The 23074-nt window shown below is 43.2% G+C and overlaps 1 protein-coding gene across 5 annotated transcripts in view; it reads left to right on the forward strand.

Moving 5' to 3' along the window:
- SETBP1 (SET binding protein 1) overlaps positions 1-23074 on the forward strand; it is a 268181-nt gene that overhangs the window by 122564 nt on the left and 122543 nt on the right. For 3 of the 5 annotated variants that reach the window (XM_075739708.1, XM_075739706.1, XM_075739709.1), the window contains one exon: positions 340-411. The exons of the other annotated variants lie outside the window; for them this stretch is intronic. In XM_075739708.1, the coding sequence (XP_075595823.1) occupies positions 340-411 (72 nt within the window). The remainder of the gene's footprint in view (positions 1-339; positions 412-23074) is intronic. 5 annotated transcript variants of the gene reach the window in all.

A 23074-nucleotide genomic window follows, 5' to 3' on the forward strand; every position in this document is an offset into this window, starting at 1 on the left:
CTTCCTGAGGCTTTTTGACATGGGTTGTCATAGGAATCTATGGCTCCACTCTATGCCATCATGGCTCATTGCATGCCCCACAGCTACTGTGGGAAAGCCATGATGGCCCTGTGGTGCTGCTGTGCTTACCAGGGCTACCTGGGAGGAGAAACCTACACATCAGTGTGGGTTAAGGAGAAGCTCGGGGGACCTTCCAAAACTGAGTGGGGCCACAGGAGGTGGTGGGCAATCAGAAAGATGTAATGAAAATGAAACTTTGGATGCTTGTGACTATTTTCTGCGTGGTCATTCCCACAATCAAGGTTCTTTCTTTTCTCTTTGCTCTTGAAAATGCCACAGAGTCAGATGAAGAATTTGGGAAGAGACTGTGGGTTCCCTGTGCAGAGTTCAGTGACGAAATCTGTGAACAAGGTAAGAACAAGGGGTTATTGCAATGTTAGACACAAAATTTAGGATGTGTGTAGCACCGAAACTGATATTCCAAGTGCTAAGCAAGAGTCTAAAAAGATCAAGCTAAATAGAGTTCTTTTTAATGCATGCCATTATGATGGTTTCGGTTTTAGAACAGTTTGTATTGTATCCAAATGATCTATGTGTGAATAATTGTTACCAACCTCCTGACACCAGGACCTAATTAGGAAGTAAGAGCCCTAAATAGGCCATTTACGTAGTGAACTTCCATATGTCTCCTTGCGCAATTTATTTGCTTCACTCCATTGAGATATAATGAAACTCCTAGAAAGGAGAAAAAGTCAGAAAGTCCTGCCTTTGACTCTGAGGGTCTCCTCTTCATGTCCATTTCAGTTATAGGCCACTATTAGGAAGATAATATCTATTTCCCCTTGTTCAGAAAGAAAAAGCTACTGTACTGCTATTCTTATTCCAGATTGCCCAAATTTCTCTATTTCTGAGTATCCAATGGAAATGGAATGAGAAGTGCTAAAACAACCTGCAGCCTAAAAGTGTAGTGTCAGGGAAACCACAAAGAAGTTTAGGACAGGATGATCTTGAAGGAATACTACCAACCATAACTACCTCAAAACCCTCCTGAAAAGCAATGTTGTGGTTTCAGTCAATGTACAGATGCAATTTGAGGAACTCAACGTATAGATGCAGTTTGAAGAGCACTATGTTGGTTCTATTTGGCTTTCTTCCTGCTAGGATGTGAGGAAGAGGGAAAGGTTGGTATAAGGCTGCCTGATTTTTGTCTTTGTTTTGAATATTTAGCTCAGTCTAGGCCAACACGCTCTCTGGGGCTCTCTGTTCACATTATGTTGCAGAGCATGTTCTTTAAATATGGTTTGAGAAGATATCCTTTATTTCCAAACACCACATGCATGCATGACTCCATCCCATGCTTCAAGTGTCCTGCTTCATTCTTTTACTCCCATCAACCCAAAGACAGCAAAACTTACACGTATGATTGACTACCATTTTCTATCAGGATGAACTTTAATGAGCGCTCAAGGTTTTGTTTGGGTTTCCACCCCCCCACACCAAATCAGGGCCTTATTTAGTTACCCAGTGAAAGACAGTTCCACTTGCAATGATTTTGTTTATGATAATTCACTTGCATGTTCTCTTCCAGGAATTGTCATTGCCTTCCAGAAGGGAGGTTAGTGCTGGTCCCCTTGCAGTGATAATTATAATCAGACCTGTCAGCCTTCACACAGTCTACGCTTATCACTTGCATTTAGGAGGATTTTTCCTGAAGCCTATTACCGGTGCTGCTTCTTAGGGAAAAATAGTCATGATTTTTTCTGCTAATCTTTGATGGCTCTCAGCTTTGAAAGCACAGAGAGGAGCAAAATGACTGCCAGTTGCAGTTAAAGAAACTGTCTGTTGGTCCTGGTGTAGAGCTCTGCATCTGGAGAGCCAGGGCAGATAGCCTGGGAGATGCTGGGGGATTTAATTTGGTTGTGACAACTCTTCAGGTGTGTGTGAGATGCAAAACAGTGCTTTTTCCAATGGTAATGCTCACAGAAACTAGCTCTGCAGACCTGCTAGACGGGGGCTTCAGGTGGCAGGTGGTTGTTGGCAGCGGTACCCTCTCTCCCCGCTGTTTTGGGCAGCGATCCATGGTTCTGTCCATGTGAAGCTGCTTGGCTGCAGGATGACCAGAGAAGCGGCTGTGGTCAGTGCTGGAGGTGATGGCTGGCATCCAGGGATGGGCACAGTACAGGACTGATGGACCCACTGCCACCAGTACCACTGGTACACTGCAGTACAGCGGTGACCAGCTGGCCAGTGTGGTGGTGCTGGGTAGGATGTGGTTCGGTGTTTTTTTCATCCCAGGATGCTTGAGAATTGCCCACCCTAGTGTTATTCACTGGGAAACACATTGCCCCATTTACTAGATTTCCCCTCACTTTCACTCCATTATTCCTATTGATATGCTAATAAGCCCCCTTTCTTTGCTTTTTGCTTTTTTCTGTTTTTTTTTTTTTTTTTTAAAGTAAATTTTACCATGTCATTAGTCTAAATGAGCGATGTATCTTTCAGTCCTTCCTGTGTTATCACCGTGCTCTTTGTAATGTTCTCAGAGATTTGGGTCCCTTGATTTTGGCAGAGTTTGAGAACTGTCAGCACTTTATAACTTTTGTAGCAAAGGAAATTGTGGGAGAGTGGGAACTCTTATGTTCTCTGCAGTTATGTTTTTACAGTGTGCAGTGATATGATTTGCCTTTGTTTTATTTAAATTCACTGGGAACTAGAGATTTATTTATCAGGTGTCACTCCCTGAAGGAAGATAAGTGCCACATAGCAAAGACTTCATCTATTATACAAACAAATTTCAAGGCTTTGCTATTGCATTTCTCTGCCTGTTGCATGGAGTAAAAATGCCTTCAGCTGAACAGAGACAGTGATACTTAGCGGTAGCATCTTATGACCTTTTGATCAGCTGAGATCTCAAGCCATATTAGTGGACAGATTATGATGTGATGGAAAGAGGGACAGGAATAGCCTTTTTATCATGAGATCCTTCCTGTGAATATCCTTCTTCGGTATATTCAGATGGTTAATCACTAGGGCCAGGGCAATCATCTGAAAACAGGGGAATGAAATACTGGTGAATACAGGCAATCCAAACACGCTTGGGTTTGCCAACTGCAGTTGGATATTACAGCTTACATTTTCTCCATAGTATACCCTCCTGTTTCTATCAAGGCTGTAGGCGATCTTGCAGTATTTCCTGTCACTAATAACCCCATTTTGGCAGAAAAATCTACACAAATTGGGCCTTGAGTCCTTGGACCGCAGGGGAGCTGCAGTCCCTGAATCGAAGGTACGCACATTGTGAATATGGATATCTGACTGGGAAGGGAAACATTCATATGGTAATGTCTCTCTGTCATTTTTGAGATAATAACAGTGATGCTTAAGCCTGTTTCAACCCTTTTTATGAAGAAAAAAAAAAAAAAGCATGTTTTAAAAAACGCACAGCACTGATACTATTTTTCTTTTTTATGGAGCCAGAGAGAAACAAGAACAACTTTTACATTGATCCTGCTTACCTGCCTGCCCAGGATTACTCCCTAAACTTTGCTGTAGGTTTAAATTAGCCTCCTTTTTATGTTAGTGGCCTATATGAATCTTCAGCCTCTTTGACAATTGGGCATAAAGGAACTCATTCATTTCTGACTCTGCACATCAGTAACGATTGTGCCAAAGTTTGATCTGGCTGCTATGGCCACTTTCGGAAGGAAGGAAGGACAGACACATGTTTGTGAAGTCTGATGTAAATACATTTAGGTCTGTCTCAGCATAAGCGCATGCCCAGGCAGCCCATGCTGGTTATGGAGTATGTAGCATAGTCCTGTACACTTTAGCATGGTGATCTTTCAGTTGTACACGCTTTGTTTCCTCTTGAAGCCAAACAAGCTGCTCATTTTCCTGATGGGAAGAGGAAGAAGGGCTAGCAGTGTGTGAATCCCAAACTGCTGTCAGCGTAGTGGGGATGCTGATGCACTAGGTCTGGAGAACAATAGCTGCCACAGCCCTATGGAAACTCTTTGAAAATGAGAAGGTTATGGAGGTGGAGGAAATGCACAGCAGTACACTGCCTCCTCTCATCTCCCCCAGCCTCTTCAATCAGGTGCCTGCTGGGCTTCCCACTCCTCCTGCCTTTGCACTAGATCGTAGGATCATAAGGTATTAGACTCTGCTGGCATGAAGTCATCCGCCATCCTCCTGGCATTATAGCTTCCTGAGTCAGGGAACCGACGTGAGACGTTGAGGCTGTGAACCCACATGGTGCTTTTAGCTGCAGCTTCCAGGGCCACAGAGGTGTCCAAATAGGAGCTGGGAGGAGGCACCAGCTGCTTGACAGAAGTTTCCACCACCTTTTCTTTGGGAAAAGCAGGCACCACAAAGGGTGGATTCAGCTTTGGTGCTGTCTGTTCACCAAGGAAGTGTTGCCGAAATACAGCCAGCTCACTATGATAAGAATCTCCCTCCCAAGCTCCATCTGCAAACCACGAGTCGGTTGCTGCACAGGTGATGCCCACGGGCAAGCATTGCAAGTGTCACGAGGGAAACCATTCAAAGGGATGGGTTCCTCTGAACAGTTCCCATCTGAGGGTAAGAGCTTCTGACAACAGCTTTGAAACCTTTCCACTGAGAAAGCTTTGTGGTGTGTGTGGTGAAGAGGATGTAGGTACAAAATGTTTCCTCTGCCTCCCTCCACTGCCTTGTAGCACTTGGGTCCCTGTGGGATGTGGGAGGGTGCCTGGGCTTGGTCAACATCATACCAAGATCTTCTGTCTTGGTGTGTGATTTGGTTAATGCTACCATGCCTTCTGACAGAATGTCCCTGCCCTGGTAGTCAATTCTTCTCAAAGGAAAGAGGTTGTGTTCAGCTTCTTGTAGCTCAGAGGGACCCGTGAAAACAGACTCACTGTGCCTTGTGCAGCCCAGCCCAGAAGTTCCTATAGTCCTCCAGAGTAGCATGGTTAGAGCATATGGCAACTACTTCAGATGGGATGCTTTTTTGGGGGGTATGCAATTTAAAGTTACAAATGTTGAAGATGTAGTATCAGGCAGATGACAGTGGTGTGGGATGGGAAAAAGAGGACAGTGGTTTGTTTACGAAGTTAACCTGCCCATGTATAACATCTTTGTCATTTTAAACACATAACATCTGGTTCCTTGCAATTATTCTTAGATTGCAGACAGCAGTAATCTCCAGTTTCTCACTGAGTAAGAGTAATATCATGGACCAACAAAAGATTGTTGTTATAACCAAATTTAGAGCCTTCCCCTCACTGGAAAGAGGTGATCTTGGGTAGGGAAAGCGGAAGGACATATGTCATACCAGTGTCTTAAGCTGCATCTGTTAGGCGAGTTAAGCAGTGTCTGGGAATGTTGCTCGGCATGGGAGTGTGACTGGGTATACTCAAACTACTAGACCAGTCCTTGGCACACTTTTGCCACAGCAACTAGCAAGCTCCTAAATCATTCCTAAGCATGGATTAACATTCATCCCAGTGAGCGGTTTGTATTTAGCTGCTGCGTTAGGGAAGCTAGGACATGGTTGTGAGCAGAGATACGGACCATTCTGTGCCAGTTGGCCTCAATGCCTGGGAATATTTCTTGGCACATTTAATTTACTAGTGGCTGAAGAGGCTCAGGCCCAACCGAGAAACTGAACTCCATCATCCTAAACTCCGTTTGTCAGCAGTGGGAGAGAGAGGGGAGCCACCATCAGAGCCTGAGTCAGCCTCCCTTGGTCCTGACCTCTCCAAATCATAGACAGTTTCTAAAGCAGCTAAGCCTACAGGGTTCAACATGCTGATAGCAGATGAAAGGCTATATTATCCCAGAAAAAGGCTATGTATAGTACAGGTGCATTTCCTGCATATTTATTAGTCACCTCCCCTGCCTCTCTGAGCTCAGATTAAAAGAGTTTTAAGCCATTCAGTTGTTCTTTCCTGCGACAGCAAGCGCCACCAGTTATTTTTCTTCACAGAAAGTATTTCTTTCTCCCTCGCCATAGGAAGGCTCCTTTTTCAATAGGTTCCAGCCATAAGACTGGTGTTCTGTATAATTGCTTTTTAATGGTTTGGTGGTTGATAGTTAAATGTGTACGTAGGACACAATTATAGACATATATTACAAAACAGCTCATGGAAAGATATAGCATTATGTCTTTCAAATATAAGTAAATCCTTTGTTTGATAAAGAAAGGTTTGAGTTCACCCTATCCAAATATGTGTGTATATATATGTATATGCATATATATATATATACACATATATATACTTTTTCACACTGAATCAAAAACCTAGGTGGAAAAAATAACTTTGGCTTGACTACTGCAATCAAAGTGCAGTGTTTCATTATCTTTTCTGCCATTGAAATCTGTTCATGCACAAGGTGATCTGATATAATGCATGTTTAAACATATCGAACAAAACATTTTCCCTTCAAGAATACCTCAAGTGTTTGGTCACAGTGGTGATGAAATTATTGATTGAATTTGGCACATATTTGGAAACATGACCTTAATCTGCAGGTTTCAGTGAAGAAGGTATTTTCCCCAGGTATTTCAGTAAGTCAGATAAGTAAATTTATTTTTGACATGTTAAAGATGTTCCATTTTAGACAAAGGAAGCAACATCCCAGTTGTGTCACTGAAACTCAATGCCCTGTGTTGCTTGTTAACAACTGCACATTTATTGTTTCAGTGTCCCAGTTTGCTATCAAGTATCAATGCACTGCTGCATACCAAATAATCAATAGTTCTGTCAGTTGAGTATGCTCTGGAAATACAGTATCACTGTTAATATTGATCCATGCAGCAGAAATCAAGGCATCAAACTTTGCAGACATTACTTGCTAGCACCCTGGCTTTTACTTGTAGAGCAACCAGTTTGAAAATTGCTACATGCTGTCCCCAAGGACCAATGTTTTCTGCACACCCTCCTTCCATGTATAGTAATGAGCACGAACATAAACACAAGGGTATCGGTGCACACATGACCGGCAGATATGTTGCATATAGTTTCATTTCAGCCTTTTGTGGTTTCTGGGTGCAGCACGCCAGCTGCAAAGAGCACCAGTACAATCAAGCTGCAGCAGCTCCAGCATTCACCTCTAACAGTGCAGCAGAGCAGCTTGGCTGGCCAAACTGATCAATGTACCCGTCTGCTCTTCTTCATGGGAAGAGTGTGACGGGCTGCGGATGGATGGCCTGAGACCTCTGGCAGCCTTCTCTAAGCATCATGAGCAACATCGTTAGTGAAGTCTCATGCGGTTTGCTTGCGGAGGTGATTTCAGGTTTGAGTTATCGGTTGGGAGGAAAAAAGCCCTGCAACATCGAGGTGTGCTGGCAGTGTCAGATCGTCTGTTCTTTGCCTACCACCACCCTCCTCTCCCCCACAGCTGCCAGGTTGCCTTGGGAGGAGGAAAATGTGGTGCTCCCCATTCTCACATGTGCCTTCACACACACCACCCCCCGTGAATTTGGCGGTCTTTGCTGTATCTGTAATGGCTTCGCAATGAAGCTGTGAATGAAAGTTTGGCAGATTGATTTTACAATTGTCAGTCTTCCCAGAAGCAGCCCAGAATTTAATCAACTAAGATATAGGCATGATTTCCTATAAGCTCTTTTCAGATTTTACTAGATCCAGATAAATTAAATCAGTATTTTATCTATGTACCACCAAAATTAGTTGGCACAGTAGTCTTCATATAGGAATGCTATAGTTCTAGTCTCTTGTCTTTGAGCAACAGCTGCACTATAAGATGCTACCGTCACTGATGGTGTTTCTTTAATAAGTGGCTCTACCTCAGTAATAAGAATACTGGGGAGAAAGTAACCTGGACATGAGCAGAGCATAATCTCAGCAAGCATAAGTGAGGAGATGTAATCATTTGGGAGAAGGGAGTAGCTCCACCATGCCACCATGGCTGGGAAAAGGTGCAGGATGATGATGGAAGGGTAAAAACAGGAGCCTTAGATGGCTGGAATGAGTTCATGATAGCCCCTACCAAGGTACATCAGGCTACTCTGCTAAACCTGGTCATGCAGTCAGCTGTCCTGCAGGGTCTGAGAAAATTTCCACAGCATGTGGAGGAACATTAACAGGGCCCAGGGTCCTCCCCTCAGCGGAAGGCACGTGTGCTACAGGGTGTCAACCTTGGGATTGTTTTTGATGATGTTACCAGCTCAGTTTTAACCTTCAGCCACATCATCAGAGATTCTCTTGCTGCCAAGGAGAAAATTCATCAGCCTTATCCTTCATCCAAGAACTTCACCTTATCTCCTGTATGGCAAGCCGTTTAGCACCAGGGACATGAAGATCAAGACAATGTCTTATGATGTCTATGTGAGGAACAAGAGATGTGTATTATCTCTTACTGGGAGGAAGCAAGGTCAGGTTTGACGTGCTCAGAGCAGTTTGAGTTGCCGGGGACATGCAATGCAGGGCTCTGTATCTACTGGTATTTCCTAAGACCCGACCTCATCCCAAAGATTACATTTCTACACTCTTTTAGAGAGAAGAAACAAAAACTCAGACACTCAGCCAGGAGCAGATATAACTTATAGCTCAGGGTTGATACTGTACAAGAACATGGAGTCAGAGCTGAAGTTATAATCAGTTGTGGCTGTGTGCTATCAACAAAAGGACGTGATGCCATGGTTGCACACTCTTCAAAACATTTCTCCCTCCAGCAGTATCACCTGTTCTCTGTAGATCCTCAGCAGCTCACTTCAGCTGCTTCAACTGAAACCACAAACTATGCCATTATAATTTTTCTTTTTCATTGGATGGTGAGTGAATGGCCATTTTCTGCCCTGATCTCCTCTTTTCGATAAAATGCCTCAAAATGCCATCATTGAAGTTCAGAGGTCATTGGTGATTTTAAAATCCTCTCCAATTGCCTCGGATCAAAACCAAATGAAATAAAAATCAATGGGATAGTCAAGAGGCCAAGACACCAAAAATGATGTGTCCAATGCAAGCAGCTTGCTGGTTTGAAAGTGTTTCTGGCAGCCATCTGCTTGTTTGAATTTGAGGATGTGACGCTTTTAAAAGGCAGAGGAAAAAAACACACACTCGACCACAGTCTTCAGATATTTTATTTGATAACAGAATTCTCTTTTTTGTGCCCATTTTCTTGCAGCCTCAAAAATGTCATGTTTTGCAATCATACTGTCAGCAGGTGTTCATGGCACTGAAAGACCACATTGTGTAATTCTCTAATTTAAAAAAAAATCTTTTGAAGCCTCAAAGCATTTTCTCCTCACCCCTCTTCATGAATGAGCAACAGAATAGAGTGTGTTATTAAAACTCAATAACCACTCATTTGCTTACATGGTTAACGATTGGCCTTTTTAGCTAAAAAAGATACATTTTTTCATGCTACTCCTATTTCAACTCTGTGGTCTCAGCTTTGTCCTGTGTAGCAAAGAAACCAATCCTTTTATGGATGGTGTTAACCGAGACACCAGTGACCGAATCACATTTAAGAGCTAAATTCCCCTTTTATTCTCAAAGGTGGTCAGGATCAAAGCACTGAGAGGCTGAGGCCGGAGAGAGAAACTTGAACACCTGGTGTATCCTTCCTGTGAACAAATAACGACATTATAGATTCCATCATTGCCAGTGTGACCCCTTTAATCAGCAGCATGTCCACAGTTAAGAAGATGATATTGTGGTAGTCCATAAAAATCCCTGCCGCGGTTGTAGCATCATAAAGCAAATATATTATTGTTCTTGGCCCAAAGACTGTATGACATTAAAAGGTGAAGACGGGAGTCGAAGGGTTGGCAGAGGCAGGCAGACAGCAATGGGAAAAGGCTTCGCGGTGCCTATCGACACACCCAGCTGTGGCCAGCTGTTACTGGGGTTGTGTGCACCACACTGGGAGAGGTTTGCAAGAGGACAGTGGAGAAGGCTGGTGGGTGTGTAACAAGCGCCTTTCCTCTGCAGATTGGACAGCCTTGGGGAAGAGATGAAGGTGTATTAGCAGAAGTTGTTTACCCTCTTACTTGGCACATGCCTAGGGAAAACATTCTTTATGGACTTTTTTTTTTTTTAATATGAATAAGGCATTCATAAACTAGTGAAAGCTACATTTTCATTAATTATAATGGACTCCATTAAATTCTGGACATTTAGCACATCACAATGTTTATCTGCAAGGCAGTATTTCCCCATGCTTAATAAAAGGGAATAGCGGGAGTACCACAGCAAATTTAAGCCTCTTCTAGCACTCAGTGTCAGGATTTTAATGGCACACACATTACCTTGGCTTCTTTTTATAGCTTCATCTTGCTTTATGTGACAATACTTAGTTTTTATGTCATGCTTTTCACACATAAATCTCAGCATCTCACAAAGCAGGGCAGGACGCTATGCCCATTTCATAGAAGAGAAAAAATACTAAGTGAGGTGATTTGATCGCAGCCACAGAGCAGCACTGCTGGGAGGAGACCTTGATCTTAAATCCTGTCCCGGGAGTCCATTGCATCTCAAATGGGAAGCTTTACTCATTTGTAGACAGGCTCATATGCGGTGTGAATCCAAGGCTTGCATCAAATGGGGATGAAGGGAGTTGGCATCTGCCTGTTGGTTTCTTGGGGCACTCTCAGCTCTTGTCTGACAGGGTCAAGCACTCAAAAGTAGTAACTGGAAGGGAAAATATTTAGCTTGGTAGATAAAACAAATTGCATGAGGCTGCCTGTGTTTTCCTTCCATTTTTATCACTGGCCATAGGCTGTTGGCTCTTTCTAGTGGGATTTTCTGGAAGTCCTAGTTAGCATGGACAAGGGAAGAACTGACCTCCCCTGTGTTGAACTTCCCTGTTCATTGTCTTCTGGTCTCAATTTGAAGGCAGCTTGAGTTTGATCTGCTGAAGCTCTGTAGGACTCCCCAGGTCCTGTGCTGGTGTCTGGCAGTAGCAGCAGCAGTGACTCAGGAGGCACGGAGACATGACAGCAATACTATAACTCCATGCAAAAACTAATCGTAGCACTGGGTCACCCGTAATTAGCCTGTTGTTTTTCATGGAAAAGTGACTTCTCCTTTAAAGTCATCCCATTCCCCAGCCCTCTGCTTCTAGGGGATGCTAAAAGCCCTGAAGCAGGGGCTTAATCCTGAAGCCATCCTTCTGGTTTCCGAGTTGGGAACCTGTGGTGTTCCGAAATGTTTTGCAGTGTTACAGATTGCTGTACGGCCAGACTTACTACAGACTTTGAGGGGCCATACTTCAGTCCAGCCATGCAATGATGGCTGTTGAAGGGCCACCATGTCCCTTCAGATCCTCCAGCATGTCCTTTGCCATCACAGGCCAGACCATTTTGCAGGGAGGGTGGTGGGGTTTTTCAGGAAAAAACAAGGGGATTGGTGTCCAGCAGCTCCAGAAATATCTGGGAGCCAAGCTGCCAAACGTCCTTTCCCTTTGGTGTTGGGAGTCTCCTGGCATGGAGCTGCCTTTGATTTGCAGTGACGGAGGATATGACGGATGAGCCTCTCCAGGCTCCCTCCTCCTTGGAAACAAGCTGTAAATCTAAATGGATCGTATCCCAGTGAAATCAGCCGATGAATGAATCAATCAGACAGGTTCAGAAATCTTCCTGCTGCTTCCAGGCAGAAGGCGTACCCAAAAACAACTCCCTGATAATTGAGGAGCCATCCTTCCATGCAGCCGCAGAGCTACTGCCACCATGGCGCTTCCTATTAAGGCAGCCTGTGGTCACGCAGCTCTCAACAGATTAGAGGAGCGGAAGAGAGAAGTGGGCAAAAGCATCCTCCCTCCACAGCCTTGTCTGCCCTACAGACCCATTGCTTGGCCAAGGAAAAAGCTTTCTGCTCCTAGACCTTGATGTCCTCCAAAGGCTAAGACTAGATCTAGGGATTGGAGGTAAAAAAAAAAAAAAAAAAAAAACACAAAAGCTGAATGTGTGTGTCAGCACTGAGCCAAGCTGCTCTTTCTGATGAAAGCTTTAAAAAGCACCATTCTTCAATTTCATATACCTCGAGGACCTGGCTGGTCCGTACACATTAATGATTTTGCAGGGCTTTTAAAAAACATTGGAGAAAGGCTTTGAAGCCTCTGGTCGAATTTTCCCTATCCATGCTGGCCTGACCTATGGAAGACAGCTGGTTTTCTGGAAGAGGGCTCAAATCAGAGGATAAGGATGCTTTGGCTAAAGGGTCTAGCAAGTTCAAGGAGAAGCATTTCCTGAGCACAGACACTCAGCCATTATTAACTTTTTATCAAATAGTGTGAGAAATATGCCAGAGAGTGCCCACGTGAGCATTTATGTGTGAGAGAGAAGGCAATTTTACCTTTATGGCAACTAAAGCACTGAATCCACTCTTTGGTCACATCACCAGATGCAATTTTCATCCTTACATTTAACTCGCAGTATTTTAGGTGCTGCAAGCATAGGGCTGTTTGGTGGTCCTAGAGTTGAACTCACAAAGAACTGGGGGAACGCAGGGGTTGAAATGATTCAACTTCCCAAGTCAGACCTGTTTCTTTCCACATTTCTCCTGCATTGCTTAGTTTGTGCAAAGCTTCATCCCCCGTGTCATGGCCAGTGGAGAGAGCCAGGGAAGTGCATCTGAAAGTTTCTCTTTGTAGATACAGGCCTGATGATACACTCCAGAAGGAAAAAAAGAGCAATCAGCTACATGAGAACTGAGCCAATTAAATGTCTGAGTAGTGTTTCAAAAGTGAACATGGGCGGCATCAGAAATTTTCCATCAGCTGTAATAACGCCAATTACTTTGCCAATTGCTGATTCCACCGTGATTTGTTTAGTGCAGTCGTGTTTTAGCCTCTTGCCTGGGCCGATAGGTTTTGTTTATGCTGACTGTTCATTTGCAAAGCTTCTCTCTCTTTCTTCTCTCATGCTTTCTCTTTTGCCTGGGCACGGCTCAGAGTTAAGAATAGCCCCCACCTGTGCTCATTTCCAGCCGGGGCAGGACATCGCCAAGGGGTGATGAGTTTCTTGAGAACAAGAGATGTTGCTGCTGTTTCTAACTACTTTGTGAATGCAAAGATGTTCCTCGCCTTGCCCTTCTGCTGCCAAATTTAAGAAATATAGAATCCTCCCAAGAAGCCAAGCAGCTTGTCAGGGAATGGGCAGTTGGATCTGCTGGGGATGGTGGCTCTGAAGCTGATAGCTTTTGTCTCAGGGAGAGAAAGAGAGGCCTTGTGTCTCTCCAGATAGCAAAGGCACACAAGGACACATGTGCACTCAGTGAGTTTCCCTGGAAAGTTAGCAGGAGCGTTTCATTACTGTTTACATTCAAGTCCATGGAAATTAACGGGTGCCTCCATAGCCACTTTGCACAAGAGCTGTGATTCTTCTCCTGCCAGTTGAGAAAGAGGGCTAATCATGAGCATTTAAAGAGTGCATCTGTCTGGCTGACAACTTGAATGTAAAGGACTGTGATATCTTCCAGAGATTTTAAAAGCTGGTTGAATTCCCTTCCCTTGCCACTCAGATCCAGACTGGGGAGGGTTGGATGACATTTCCTCCTCTGTCCTTCTCTTGAGACACCAAGGGGTGGATTCATCTCCAAGATGCATAACATCTTCCCCTTCAAATTTTCATCTTCCCTTAGCAGCCATTGCTGTCTTTAGCTCCTCAGTGATGGTGCATTTTGCTTTACCAGCCTTCCTCCCAGCTGCCTTGTGGCTTCAGAGCGGTCAGCGCTCAGCTTTGCCTCCCAGCTTCTCTTCACAGCCAGCTCCTGGGTGCAGGTGTCTGGAGAACACCACAATAATTTTGCAATAGCAAAGCCATAATAGCACCATCCTGACCAACACAAGATTGCCAGTGTTTGAGCACTGACAAACAGCAGATAGTTCATGCAGGGCTTTCTTGTGCACCTGGTTTACACTGGCCCTTCTGTCCCAGGCAGGTGGTGTGATAATATGAGCACAGCCTCGCTGGGGTGCAGCGGGACTTGTTTCTAGCCATTCCTTTGCTTCCTGGCAAAGGAGCCCCCAGAAACATAATCTGCCACATGAAGTATCAGTTAGAAGTGGGGCTATCAGCTCTCTATTCGTACCCTGCTATCGGTTTCAGCCTTGCAGCTGACAAATATATAAGTGACACACTTTGCTGCTCGCAGCCCTCCTCATCACCAGGAATTGTAAAAGATCCTCTGGACGTGTTTTCAGTCCTCACAGTTCATACAGGCTACAAATAGACAGAAAGCAGATGAGCTGCTGGCTCACATCAGAGAAATGTGGCAGGGAATTTGCGGAGGAACTGTTTAGTAAACCTAAACTGAGAAAATTAAAGCAGAGGTAGGCTTCAGGAGAGGAGCACGCCAGAATGTGGTTATTTTTTCCAGCGGTGTCACTGCCATGGACCTTATTCCCCTTGGCCTGGCAGGTTATGTAGTCCCCCAAAATGCTACAAAATGTGAGTGGGTCTGAAATGTCCCCTTACACAGTCCTGTAGTAATATTTTTCATCCACTTTATATTCGCTGCAGCACAGCTGCCATGAACACCAGCTGCAAGCTTTGGTTTTGTTGTGGGAAACTAAGATGCAATGAAAAATAATTTTTCCAAGTCACAAACCTACTTTTCAATCAAGTTAAAAATAGATGAGAACATCTCCTACCTCCTGTCTTACCTGCAGGACAGCCTCACATTCAAAGATGTTTTACATGTGAGCATTTGTGGAACAGCTAATAATTCAGCAGTCATGACGTCCATACCATATTTAGTTAACGCCCAACTAAAATAAATTTCTTTAATATTTTGAGAATACCCAAAGATTTTCCTTTTCAGAAAGCAGGTAAATCAAGTTCAGTTAAGTTTGGTATCAATGTCACTAGCTTTTTTCTTTATTGTTCCTCATCCTCTACATACTTACTGAGTGCTATTGAGGGTTCATGACATACTAATTGTGTGTGTGTTGCAATACAATAACTCATCTGGAGATTTAAAATGGCAAAGGGATTATAAAGCTAGAGGGAGCTCTGTTGGTATGGCTGGCTTGGTGTTTATTTTAGGGAAGGACCTGTTATCTCAACGCATTGGAGTGCTGCCCTCAGAGCCCTGACACTTCATGCCCTGCATCTAAGGTCAAAAGCAGGCAGGTGTCTCTCCTGGTGTCTCTTCCAACTTTTTTGTAGGGTCATCTCCTGGGCAACAGCAGTATTCAGCAGACAAAATAAAGCCGAATTTGTCATAGGCATCATTAGGGAAAATTATTGCGTTACTAAGTCAAGTCCAATAGATTCCCATCTGGATACATTTTCTATCACAGCACAGAGGAAGCCAAGCAATGGTATCTAATGCAGGTTTCATGCCAAGTACTGCACACTTTGGTTAGGTTAAGCCCTGGGAGATTTTGGAGACATTTTTTCTTTGGTCAAAACCAGCAGAATATAGTTTTGTATAAAAAGAATGGGAGAATACCAGCTGATATGATGGGAGACAGCACAAGGTAGAGAACAGGCCATGAGAAGACATACTGTTTAACTCCAGCTACTGTCTTGTAGATATTTCTGCATGTGCATAACCCCATCCACAAAATGGGAACATTGGTAATTCTCTACCTTGCAGAGAGTTAAGAAGCTAAATTAATTACTGTTTGTGAAGATAATTGAGATTCCCAGATAAGTACTGTTTGGAACATTCTAATTCTTCTTCTTATTATTATTATTTCCATTGAGATTTGGCCCCATGTAATTAGTTTGCTGTATCTGCAAACAGGTATGTTCTCTCAAGCTATTTGGAGGCTTGCCTCATGGGACTGACCCGTGCAGAGCTGTGTGGCATGAGGTAGCACTGGCAATCAGGGCTGAGCTGTCTTCCAGCTCTTCTACCTCACGCCAGACCTGTGTCCATCTCCTTGTATGGCTGTGCTCTTCAGAAAGTCATGTTTCTGCAAATGAACAGAAACAGTTTAAAGAAAGCGGCCCTACTACAAATTTATGCACCATTATAAATTATTGTCGTAAATTATACTTCTGTGTGTGCAGTGGAATAAAGCCCAGAGGTGGATTATGTCCAATCCAGGGAGGGAAAAGTTTTTCCAACATCATTTAAGTGTCTCTGGGTTTGGCCATCAGCTTCTGTTGCATTTAATGTTAAATAAATTCTCATGCAATGTGTACCAGTCACATATTGTTTTAGTTTATGCTCACAATTGCTGTTGAGCTCAGTAATTCTGAGTTAGCTCAATATTTTCAAAAGAGTCAATAAAAGCTGCAGTTGTCATTACTGAAGATTCACTTGTCAAACACCTCTCCCACTTAAAAGTAGCACAACAGTAGTAGAACAAAAAGACCTACTAAAGCGGTGCTGGTTTTAAAACAAAACCACCCTTTAAAATTATGTAAGAGCTATAGGAAGTATATTGTTTTATTTATGAATGTGGAACTCTGTCTATTCATTATTTCCTGAGTCTGGGTCAGTGTGTTTTGCTTCTCCTTTCCTTTTATAAATAAGCAATAATTGACATTGAGACATTCAAAGGAGTGAGTTTTAAGGATCTTGAAACACCAGCAGCTTTGCCGGAGGTTTCATCTGAGAGAAGCTAAGTCAGCTGAAAAGCTTGGGGAAGTAGACAAAAACGATCAAGTCAAAAGGCTGTGCAACTTAGACTGGAATTGTGCTTATTTACCTTTCTTGTGCATAAAATCTCAGAGGAGGTGGACTTGGTGCTGGAAAAATGGTTTTAAGCCAGCTGAGGTACTTTGCAGTGGTCACATCTCTGTTACAATGAACATATAGAGGTGTAGGCATTTCTATTCACTTAACAAGTCAGTGCAACATTCAGTCTGAAACCTGTGTCTAATATAATCAATTTTATTGTTGTGATTTTTGTGTTACTGTAATCCTGGAACAGCCCTTCAAAATCTATATGTGCCAACATAAATATATTTGGCCTAAAGATAACTGGGAGATTCATTTTATACATACCTGAATGAACAGGAGGCTATACTCCATTTTTAAGGACATGTTCATGGACTCTGAGCCACCTGAATGTCTTCCAAGATCTGCCACTATGTCTCTGAAAGAGTGAAATGAGCATTGTCATTAGTGTCTCCTTCCGTAAGAAGTGCGAAGTTAGAGGGAAGGAGTTAGTATAATAAGTAGTTATTTAATCTTCTCTATGTCCGTCTTGAACTTGCAAATAATAGAAGCACAGCCAGGGTGCTTTTGCTTGCAAAGTGTTTCACTGGCTTTTCCCATATGAGCTAATATACCACTGGAAAGAACTGAAATTTTAGATCTGCATTTGCAGGATTCCCCAGCGTTGCTATCAGCAACCTCCCAAACCGATCCATTCAGTTGGTCCTTTGATGTGCAATTAAACCCAGGAAAAAAATAGCTTTGTGTAATGTATAAATAGAAAAGAGGAGAGATAAAGGCGGTGTTGAAGTCGCTTGCTGACAGCTTGGTATCCAAACGTTAAAGGTGCATGCCACTACCTCTGCTTAAGAATGACTCCTGAAAAATGCGTGCTCCTTCCCAAATTCCAGCTCCCTGAAAATTAGCACTTTATTTACCTTTCAGCTACTTTTGTTCAGTTGTAAAGTAAAAAAAAAAAAAAAAAAAAGTCTATGAGGCCAACCTTATTTGTCTTACCAGCAAAAATGAATGTTTTGTTAGAAGAAAATGATGGCTACTCTCTAAGTGTTTTTATTAGATTGTTTTTCTCTTTATCTCTATAAAAATAGCATTCTTGTAGGAAACCATTAGGTTTACCCATTCTTACTGATGAATAGCTGGCATGTGAAATATAGACTTCTTGCATGTCGCAAAAGGTCAGAGTACATGGTGTGTTCTTTGAGCATCACGGATAAGGCAGCCAGGCACATTTTGATTAACCTGACAAAAGGGTGAGATAATCCAAGTGGAAGCTACAGTATTTCAATGAACTTCAGCCGTTAATGTCTGCCGTATCTGAAGGCCTGACTGATCTCCTGCCAGTTTTACATTTGTGTAACTCCATGGCTGAAGTGGAGCTATCATGCTTTACATCAGCAGGAAATTCAATTTCACCTTCTGGAAAAACTGAAAATAGCTGGTGCCAGAGGCTGAGAAAAGCCATTCAAATTCAGGACTATGAGGAAAGGTATGGAGGAGAAAACAGCATCACAAAGGGTGCAATTATCACCCTACCATTATCCATCATAAGAAGGTGGGCATCTAGACTGGACTTCTAGGCTCTCCGTACAGCCAAAACAGAGTTCTGGGCATCGGAGAGAGCATCCCAACCACCGTTATCACTATCATCTCTGGACTAGCTGAATGGTGTTTGTGCAAAGGTTGAATCAGGTCAATATAAAGCTAGACGGAGTCTCTTGGGTTGTCACATCCAGCTCACAGTGAGTGCATCCTCTGTGTCCTGTTAGCCCCTCAACACAAATCTATTCAGTTCCATCTTAACCTTCATTTGCTGTTGTCCCCACTATTTCTTCCAGTCTATACCTAAATTCATTCATACCCTCTTCTCTCATTCTCACAGTGTGCAAATGAGTTTAAGCAGCTTGCTTACCTCACTGTAATTAAATGTTAAACCAGTAGACAGCAAATGCATCCTCGCTATCTTGTTGGACTCACACAAGCCAAGAGAAGTCGTCTTCTTTTTTAAAGAGTCCGGTGGCCAGCTGCTGTGTGACTTCCAGCTGGTTACTCCTCATCCTTCTGAATTGCTAAAGGATGTTTGGAAATTCAAAGTATCCTCCTTAATATTGTGAAAAAAAAAATCATGGAAAAGTGTGTTCTGACCACTTCTTTTTTTCGTGTACTTGCAATGATTTTGTAAGAAGATTTTGCCATGCATGGTTTTGTGGCTGCCACAGGAAAATGTGTGACAAAATCTGCTTGCTTAGTTTTGTGGCTTCTCAGATGTAGATGAAAGTGCGTGTCGTAGTCGCAACAATAATCTGAGAACAGGAGGTTGGTATCGCTGCTGATAGAGAATGGGGAGAGTCAGAGCTTGGGGCTGAACTCATTTCTGGATACATATGCAAAGCAGTAATAAATGAGCTACAGTTTATTATGGGGAGAGCATCAGATGTTCCAGCTGCTCTATTAGGACTTCAGACCAGGATATTTAATTATGCCCTGGCCTCCTCCTTTAAGCAGATTATCACATTGACACACTGACTGCTGTGCCCTGCCAGCGCCCTCGGGCTTTGCTGCTTCTCCTTTGGCCCTGCTGTCCATGGAGGGAGGAGGTCAGGGCTGAGGCGAGGGATTGCTGCGGGCAGGGTGGTCCCTGGGTTTTGTCTTAGATAAAAAAAGAATAATCTGTGTTTATGAGAATGGTTAGGATATTTATATCATTATTTCTATTATTATTTATTATTATTATTATTATTATTATTTAGCACACCTGGGATCTTATAAGTAGGGAGCCTTTCAATAATGAAAATCATGGCAAGCATGGAGAAGGGCAATTTTGGTAGCTGGACTCCTTTCTTGTTATTAATTCCCCCATCTGTGCACTGCAGAGAGCAGAGATGTGTCGGGAGTCATCCCCCTCCTCTTCACCCCTGTGCTCCCATGCGTGGTACTGGCTCCAAATACACCCGCACTAGGGGAACACATCCGTGCCTCCTTCCACATGTCTTCTTCAAACACCCTCCAGAGGCAACAAATCCATGAGCTGAAGGCTGTGGTTCATCCTGGCAGGATCACGGCTGCCGCGATGCTGCTTTCCCAGGTTGTCTCTGCTGGGTACAGCTCTTTGAGCAAAAATCTCCTCTTGCTACAGAAAAGCCCTCGGTCTGTGCTGCTGGAAGTGAGCCATCTCACCAGGGTTCCCTTTCCAGAGTGTTTATTTTGTGCCACCACAAGCTCACCAATTCCTCTGTGCAGTGAATTTAATTTTCTTCTACTTTTTGAGAGGGGATAATAGTCCTTATGGTGCTTTGAAGTGCCATGTAAGCGTTGGGGTCACTGCTGATAATACAACTATTACCGGGAGAAAGGCACTGAGCATGGAAGAAAGGCATAGGTATGTGGTTTCCTAGTGAGGACTAGTGATTATTATTAAGCTTTTTGTATTTTTACCAGAAAATTTGTGGAAAATATAGTGTTGCCTAAAAAAATGGTTCATACATTGAGACTAAATTCGCCAAATAATTTTGGCTGCAAAAATAGAGATAGGAACTCTGGAAAAAAACATAAAGTGCTGCTATTTTCCAAGGAAATATTTTAACTTTTCTTTTTGAAAGGCATACATTATATTGAGAAAGATGGAGAGGGAAGGAAGAATGAAAGACAAAACGTAAATAAGACTGTAAAAAGAATTGGACCACTTTTCACTCAGAATATGAGAAAACAGGCTTCCTGAGCTATTTTGTGTAGATTATTTTCCCCCAAAAAATATATTATTCCTGCAGCTCTTTTCCTAGATTCTGTCACTATCTCCAGTCCTGAAATGACGTGTGACCTGCAGCAAATGACAACCTCCATGCAACTTGGTTCACCCTTCTGCAAACCTGGGGTTTTAATGGGCTCCGTTCATTAAACTTGCCCAGCTACTTTGCAAGCTTGAGGTGAGGGCGGCACTATATACATGCAAAGTCTGGAGAGAAACTGTCAGTCCTGTCTGCTCTAATGAGGCTTTTCTCCTAGAGAGGACATCAGCATGTATCCCATCCACTACTGTCATATATACGCAGCTTGCCATACACACTGCAAAATATTCCTAGAGGTGCATTCCTTCAGTCAGTTTTATGTCAGCTCTCTTCTGATGATAGCAGTAGGTAGTGTTCCTTAATGCAAGTTTTTGGTAAAATAGGTGAAAAATTTTGCAAAATGTAAGGTAATTATTTTGCATCACTGATAGACCTCTAATTTATGCTGCTGCTTATTGGACTGCTTCAACCATGCAAGCCCCTGTAGAAGGAGCAACATGAGATGGGCTATTTGGGTATGAAATAGGTACTGGAGTCTATCATGGCAATGGAAAGCAGCAGTCATACATCACAGTATGACATAATTTTTCACCATCTTCTGCCAGCTGAGCTGTGATTAAGGTGTTAGTAAGTTTGTCAATTGTCAGATCATAAAACTGATCATCAAAGTTGCACTAAAATGTGCAAACCTTTGAAAACAGGCCAGGCTTTCAGGCTGATCCAGCACTGAAATATTGGCCTTCAAGTTTCAGTTCCCTCAACCGGAGGGAGACGATGTGCAAGCAACACCCTCGTGCCCCACGTCTCCTTCCTGTGTGCACAGTATCTGTGCTGTGTCCGCTTTAACATCAACGTGTCCTGCGTGCTCCTCTTTTTCCAGCCTTATTTCACCTGATCCCTGTGACGGCATCTTATCTCAGCAAGACGGTGAGATACACTTAGGGTTGTTCAGGTTTCTTAGTTGTTTCTTACTGTTCTTATTTAGCACAAAATGTAACGACAATGGTTATGCGTAATGGGATTAGATAACTGACCGCTAACAAAACAATGGTTACTTGAACTAACAAGCATAAGAAAAAGCAAGTGAGCTGAGGAGTGTGACCTAGAATGGGAGAGGAGAATGGCAAATGCCTTTGCAGTGGCATTTCTCTGCTGCTTGTAATGAAAGAACACTTAGTCATTTGGAGAGTAAGCCAAGACCTGCTCTGGTCAAGGGAGCCTCAAGGTGTTTGATTTACAACTAGCTAAAAATGCTGCAAAATTCTGAAAGTGTATTTATAGCTTTCTTTTCCCTTGTCTGCTTGCTGGCATGTATGGAATTACGAGGGAAGGGTTTGGGTGGTTACTGTGGTTTTACTCATTTGCAGTTGTTCCATGCACCATTTTTTGACATTTTATGGATCCCCAAAGATCCACAGGCCACCCCTTGAGAAACAATGGCCTGGAAAGACAAGGTAGAAAGTTTGTTCTTCGTGTATCATTGGAGTTCCTCGACACTGCAGGAAAATCGGGAAAAGGAAAATCATTACTTTGGTTTTATTGCAAAAAGAGCTGTTTTATTGCAACAATAAAGGGGTTTTTTGAGCAAAACTAGACAAGTCTGAAGTTGTAGTGCAGTGAGCGCACCATGCGCACAGGGGAGAATGTCGCATGCTGCAAATGCACCCAGCTCCCTTCAAGGCAAAGACCATACAACCAACGGGTTCAGGCCAACTTTTCCAAGAAGAGCAGTTGTACAAACTTGTCCATCACTCCTCAGTCTCCTTGGGGAAGTGGAGGCAGCATTAGCAGGGTGGCCCTGTCCCTGCCTTTTTCTTTCTTCCAGAAGAATGGATTTATTGAATGTAATAAATGTGTTGGTAAAACTGTCCTGCCTGGCACCTTGCACCTGTTCCTCCTGGCAGAGCTTGGGTCCCTGAACACCTTGTGACTGCTGTGTTGTGTTGTCCCCACACCTCCTATGGAGAAGTCAGTCTGTAACTCACTTCAGCAAGGTGTTTTTGGTGAGGCTGGGTTACACGCTGGCCACACAACTGAGGAATGCAGGTGTTTGGGACTCCTCTGGAAAGACCCTGCTGAAAGATCTCCAGGGTATACTGTACTAAGCATAAGCCTACCACCCCCAGGGTTTGGAAGAGAGCAAATTCCTTCCAGGATTATAGGATTAAGAAGCTGAAAAGTGATTCAAATTCTTCATTAAACAGGGGGAAAAAAAAAAAAAAAAAAAAAGAGAGAGAGAGACATAGGGGGAAGCTCTTCAATGCATGCATCACTCGATGTGTTTTCCTTGTAATTAAAGGAAGTTATTGAAAAATATTTGAGAGGATTAAATGCTCAGAGTATATGTGCCGATCAAATAACACAAGAGTCTGCATTCTTCTGAGTAATCAATGGAGTGACTTGAATGGGAGGTTCAAAAGAGCACAGTTATTGTTAAAGTGCCATTGTAGCAGTATTCACCATACTGTACAGCAGATGGACAGGGCCAAGGGTTTCTCAGCAGGGAAACTTTGCTATAGCTAAAAACCCAAGGATCTGGAGTTCATATGTGAGTATTTCCACACCAGTTGTTAAAATCTCAGGTGGGTTTTTCTTCCCTTTCTGCTCCCCAACCTGCATGCAGAAAGAGATATTCCTAATAATTTCCCATGGAAGACTTCTTTGGGACTGAGATTCCATTTCTCTTTTATGCAAGCAAAATAGGAAAGG

This window comes from Balearica regulorum, chromosome Z, assembly GCF_011004875.1.
Source record: "Balearica regulorum gibbericeps isolate bBalReg1 chromosome Z, bBalReg1.pri, whole genome shotgun sequence".
NCBI classification, from domain to species: domain Eukaryota; kingdom Metazoa; phylum Chordata; class Aves; order Gruiformes; family Gruidae; genus Balearica; species Balearica regulorum.